This window comes from Vigna radiata, chromosome 1 (assembly GCF_000741045.1).
Source record: "Vigna radiata var. radiata cultivar VC1973A chromosome 1, Vradiata_ver6, whole genome shotgun sequence".
NCBI lineage: Eukaryota > Viridiplantae > Streptophyta > Magnoliopsida > Fabales > Fabaceae > Vigna > Vigna radiata.
Window position 1 is genome coordinate 35,580,217 of NC_028351.1, and position 6,146 is coordinate 35,586,362.

Genomic DNA, 6,146 nt, shown 5'->3' on the forward strand with positions numbered 1-6,146 from the left:
AATGATTGACATTCATTCTCCAGCTTGAGGGGGACTGTTAGGATTTAATATATGTTAAGATTTAATATCTTGTTAGGATTTAATATATGTTAAGATTTAATATCTTGTTTGGTTTTAAGATCTTGTTTGTTATTATTTTTGTTTGTTATTATTCTTTGTATACTGCTGATAGATTAGATAGAGTTATAACTAATTCCGTTATAATCTTGATGTATAAATATTTGTATCTGCATTATGCAGAATTAAGATAATACACAAATCATTCTTTGCTTCTTTTTTTTCCTCTCGGCATAATTCTTATTATTTAAGACTATATGCGAACCACCTCTTCATTTAGCCATTCTCTGGAGAGATCCACCCGCACACATTTCTTTTTCTCACGAACCTTCGCTCGTCTCCGATCCATATTTCGAGCTCCTCCGCCTCAGATCTTAATATGCCAGCCACGGTTAGTCTCTAGATCTTCACTTTCCTGTACATTTCTCCCTTACCTATCCTCTCTGTTCTATCTTCACTTTTGCTTGATTAAAACCTCTTTTTGTTCCATTCCATCGATTCAATCGTTGAATCCATTCGCTCCACCAATCAAAACGTCCCAAATCCCCAACTCTAGAATGTATACCGATCAAACCATTCAATCTAGGGTTTGCCTCCGTTGTCCGTCATTCGTTGTTCTTCTTCTTCGATTAGCTCGATCTGTGTCAATTTCCATGGTTCCTCGTCGATCCGCCTCGACCTGGAGCTATCAAGTGGTATTTAGAGCCTAAGTTAGGCGTGTATGCACGAAGCTAAGTATTTTCTTTGCCTTTCCAAGTTGTCTTCGATTAATTGTCTTGATCTGTTTTGGTCTTGTATTGAAACTTTAGCACATGGATTGAAAAATACAATTTTTTTTCTTATTATCATCAATACCCTGTATGAAATGTCTATTGTGCTCATGTGAAAACAATAAGTTTCTACATTAGATTGCTTTACATTATTTTATGCTTTTTGATATTTATGTTCAATTTTGGCGTGTTGAGGGCGTTGTAGTGAAATGGTGTTGGCTGATGCGTAGTGGTCAATTGCCACAACAAAAGGTCATGTTTTGGCTGGTGCGTACTTCATCTTGGGTAGAGCTGTCAAAACGGGTAACCCGGCTCGACCCGGCCCGGCCCACCACGGATTGGTCACTTAGTGGGTAAGTGGGTTGGCTCACTGGCCCACTTAATTACAATTCTTTTTAAATAAAAAAAAATTACAAACTTTCTATAATTCAAATCTAAACAAATTTCACTCCCAAATTTCACTTCCAACATGGATGTTTAACTAATTTTGAAAATATGGAACTTAAATAATTTTCTCAAGCAAAAAAAAATATTTTTTATAAAATTAAAATTAAATTTTAATAAAATAAAATTAGGTAAGCGGGTTGGTGCGCCAACCCGGCCCACCACGGGTTCAACCCGCATGAGTTGGGTTTAAATGAGCCGGGTTGAAATCTGACCCGCATAAAAAAAATATAATTTTTTCAAACCCAACCCGGGCCGAACCCGTGACAGGCCGGGTTGGCCCGCGGGTTGTGACTCATTTTGACAGCTCTAATCTTGGGTATGCAAGCTTTAGGAGTGAGTAAACGTTATTTGATGAGATGATTCTAGTATATGATATTATAAAGTGCATTTGTACTTGTCGTGGTGCCTCGTTAACATATTAAGGGTGTCTCTATTGTGAATCCTTCCTGTCTATTCTCTTGAATCCTTCTGGTGGTTATTTAAGGGTTAATAGTTTATGTATTTATGGATTAAAGTTGACTGAAATTAACTAGATGCTATCTTGGGAATTTTTTTGGAGACTGGTACAATTTTGATATGTGACTGATTTTTTTTTCCTGTGTTTCTTAGAGATAAGAAATATAAAAGTGGATATGTGTACTCTGTTCTACATGTGTAGTGATGATAAAATCTGGAATGATTGGGTTAAATCGTGTAAAAAGAGTGTTTTTTTTCTACACACTTTGATGGTTAACTTCTTGTGGCTACTTTGCTTATACAAAGAAACAATTTTATTTGTTGAAGGGTGTTTTATTTGCTTGTTCAAGGAAACACTTTGATTTTTATGGTTAACTTCTTTTCTCGTGGCTACTGTGATGCATTGAAACACAAGAATTGAAACAACCTTTGGAATGGTTGAGACTGGGAGAGGTGTCTTTGTTTAGCCTAGTGATAACCAATTTCACCCATTATTTGCATTGATGATGTTACTGCTTTGGAGATTGTTTTCTTTCAACAGCTGCTATATATATATTTTTTATATAAAAAAAATGAATGTTATTGTTTCGGTGTAAATTTTGTGGGACCGAGACACTAACCTGGATGTCGTGGCTTTCCTGCTTTCGGGCGCTTGGATTGACCGGGTCGCTCGTTCTTCCTGGGTCTCGACCGCTTGGTCTCCTTAAGGCTGGACCGTTCGGTGGATTTTGATCTTTGACCGAAGGGGGGAGGTACCTGCAATGGCACTCCGATGCCCAAGTTAGGCGAGTGGTGAATGAACCTTGGTTCTTGAGTTGACGATTCTCAGTATGAGAATAGATAATAGGGTTTCTGAGTGATTATAGCGTAAGTAGAGTATGTGTAAAGCGTACATGGCTTGTGTCCTTGGCTTTCTATTTATAATTTGTCTCATGAACCTTGAACTGACATAAGCCCAATAAAATATAAACAGAATAAAATATAAACAAACTTGTTTGGTTACTCATAAACAGCCTTATCAGTATCTTTAATCAGATATTATTTTATTCTTAATATTTTTAATAAGATATCTTTGATTCTGGTGGACTACAAGCCCAATAATGAGAGTTGGCCCAATTATGGCCCAACATAGTCATGATGTTGTATATAACCGATCAGTTATTATTTATAACCGATCGTCCCAGATATCATACCGTACATCATCCCCCCAAGTCCGAGTTAAGCGTTAGGCTTTAGCCCTGGTTAACTGTAGGACTTATGAGTTTGAGGGAGGTTGGATTCGTTGTGCGTAGAGAGCGTTTTCCTAGTTGATGGTGGTTAATGGTTATCCCGCTCAGTTTTACTGCCCAGGGTTGTTGAATGACTGGAGCGAAAGTCCGTTTGATGTTTAATATTGAGGTGTGCTAGATGACGGGAAAGACCGATGCGTTTGGTATTTAATAGGTCAGCTTAGAATTGAAAAGTGGTTATCATACGACGTGTGCGTGTTGCCGTCTTGCATTTTAGTTATGACTGATGTTTTCCCGCCTTTGGGGTAGTGACAAAGTCGTCAAAACGGAGCCGTTAGATCATTTTTATCCAACGATGTAGATTGTGTGACGGTTGCATCAGTTTCCTTTCATTAATGAGATAGGTTTTCGCAGACGAACTCAACCGTCATTTCTGCTTTTGTGTTTTCTCGAGAACTTTTGAACTTCCTCTTCTTCTAGCCGCAAGTTGCGTCCAAGCTTTGCTCTTTTTTCCAGGTAACCATGGCTTCCTCTTCGCATTTAGATTGTTCATTGTCACAGAGTGAGGAAAGAGGGCATGAGGGCTCGACTGATGTATCTGGGGACGCTCAGACTGAAAAGTTTTCATCGGTGCTTAACGGGGGAAAAGTTTTTGTTTGCGGTGGGGTTACCGTTGAAGTCCTCGAAAACTCCTGCTCTTCATCGTGCTTAGATTATGGGTGGGCCTCCTGCGACATAGGTGATTATTCAAGTCTTTTTGTTAGTAGACCTGTTCTGTTAGATTGGGCGAATAATAGTTGTGTTCTTAGAGCCTTAAGTTACAACTCTGCTATTAAGTTGATTGCCTGTAGAGGGGATGAAAGGGTTTTCCATGGCAAAGATACTGTTGGCGAGGATTTTTTCTATTTTTATTCATGCTTGTTTTTTGATATGTACATTAGGTTACCTTTTACTGGGTTTCAGATGGATGTTTTGTGGGTCCTGAATGTAGCTCCCTCTCAGTTGCACCAGAACAATTGGGGTTACATTCAGGTGTTCGCTGTCTTGTATCAGACCTTGGGTATTTAGCCAACAGTCAAATTGTTCCTTTATTTTTTTAGGACGCGCCCCAACGCCAAGAGGGATTGGGTGTCTTTCAGTTTCGAGCCTAAGAATGCTTACAATTATATTATAGCATCACTATACAAGTGCCAGTTTCTGTGGACTTTATTTATGCTAAAACATAAAGTGTTGTATGATTCATGTCGTGAAATCTCAGTAAGTGGGAAAGTGCTTTTGTTTCTGTCAAGCTTTAATAATGATAACTTGTGTAATCATGTTTCTTATTATATATGATACTTTTTGGACACCTAAAACAGGTCGGATGCTAGGTGGAAAATTATCTAGGTCTCCTGGTGGGCTTCCTCCACAATCACCTATTGCTCAATGGGACAACATCATCAAATTTTTGGATTCACTCATGAGCAGAATGCGTGTAAATCATGTATGCTATTTAGTCAATAAATAGTTTAACTAGTTCTTCAAAATACTGGTTTCATTTTAGAAATGTCTATAACATGTTTTAATAAATAGTTTTACTTAGTTTCTAATTGTAGATGTTACTATTGCAAATGAATATTATTGAACTTAAATATTCTCATTTAATTTTACTTTATGAGTTTTGAATGTTAGTGTTGTAACTTATAAGTTTTGGAATTTAAAAGGGTTTTTTATTCTATAATGTTGTTTTCAATTGATAATTTTTTAATATAATGCGGTAACTTTGAAAAAATATTTTTTATTTTACTAGTTCAATCACAGTTAGCTCATTTATTATTGAACCGGTGCACTTACCTGTTTAATGACCAGTTTGGTTTCCAAAATATTGACAATCTTGTTCCTATTGTTCCTATTGTTGTTACTGCATCATCCTTAGTTCTGGAGGTTTTCTTGTTCTCTTTTTGTATATTACTTTTCCAAGTTTATAAAGGCTTTACTTGTCCAAAAATTTAATCATGTTTCAATAAAAATTGCATGAAATGGGGATGTACAGTGAGCTTGCTATTACTACGTGATTTTATTTTTAAGGTTTAATCATATTTATACTTTATGTCTTTGTTTCGTGTTTTATCCTTTGTTCTAATCCGCTTGGATCTTTGTGGGTTCTTATGCATGTGTGAGCAGCCAATGATATATGGTAGGGGTCCAATGCCAACAGGAATGCAAATGGTTCCAATGGTGTTACCAGACGGTCGAATTGGCTATGTCGGCTATGTCTTGTAAGTTTCTGCGAATTCATTTTTACATAAATTTTATCATATGAAAATACTAATAAGAATGCTTTTTAAATTTAAATCATACTATAAATTAATATAGTATATTATTTAGTATTGTCAATATAATTTAAAATTGCATTGGCAATTATGCATAATAGTAATTTAACACAGTAATAGAAAAAATTTGTAACCCAATATGTTTTTTAAATTATTGGCATTTGTATAAAAATTATATATGTATCATCATCATTACTATAAAATGTTCTATACATAATTTTACTATCAATTTTATTTCTATTTCGTGTGTAATTTTTAATCATTGTTGTCCAAGTTTTTTAATTTGAATCATAAGTTTATATTCTAAGCTATGGAGTAATGTTTATTTAGTTTTATTACACTGAATTGTAAAAATTGGAAAAAATAATTGATTTTGATAATGGTGATATGGTGCAGACAACAACCTAGTGTACAAGCGCCACGCAGCCGACCTCGCAGAAGTGATTGGAGTAATGGTCCAAGTGGGCAGCCAGGACGAGGAGGTGATAGTGGCAATGATGAAGGCAATCGTAGTAGAAGGCATTGTCTTTGAGTTGTTTTCTTATTTAGAAGTATAATTTAAATGTTTTTCCTCTGTATGTGTTGTATTGTTGTGGCAGCAAGTATCTTATGTAAAAGACTACGAACATATTATGTAGTATCATTTGATATTTCCTTTTCGATTGTCCTTCTCCAGTACAAATATTAGTGGTTAGTTTGACTTCATGTCATGAAAAATTTCATAATCTAAACTAGTGGAGTGAAACTTCTTTGTCCTCCGATAATTACCGACGGCCTTTGTCCTTCGGTAATTACCGAAGGTTTTTGCCCTTTGGTAATTACCGAAGGGTAAAGGCCGTCGGTAATGGTTAGCGACAAATGATTTACTGACAGCT

General features: G+C 36.0%; 1 protein-coding gene across 1 annotated transcript; it reads left to right on the forward strand.

Moving 5' to 3' along the window:
• Positions 1–3,399: 3,399 nt before the first annotated feature.
• LOC106769213 lies at positions 3,400–5,933 on the forward strand. Its single transcript, XM_022779114.1, has 4 exons — positions 3,400–3,698; positions 4,318–4,442; positions 5,123–5,217; positions 5,668–5,933. Exons 1-4 carry the CDS (start codon positions 3,482–3,484, stop codon positions 5,801–5,803), a joined length of 573 nt encoding a protein of 190 aa, XP_022634835.1. The 5' UTR covers positions 3,400–3,481; the 3' UTR covers positions 5,804–5,933.
• The last annotated feature ends 213 nt before the right edge of the window (positions 5,934–6,146 follow it).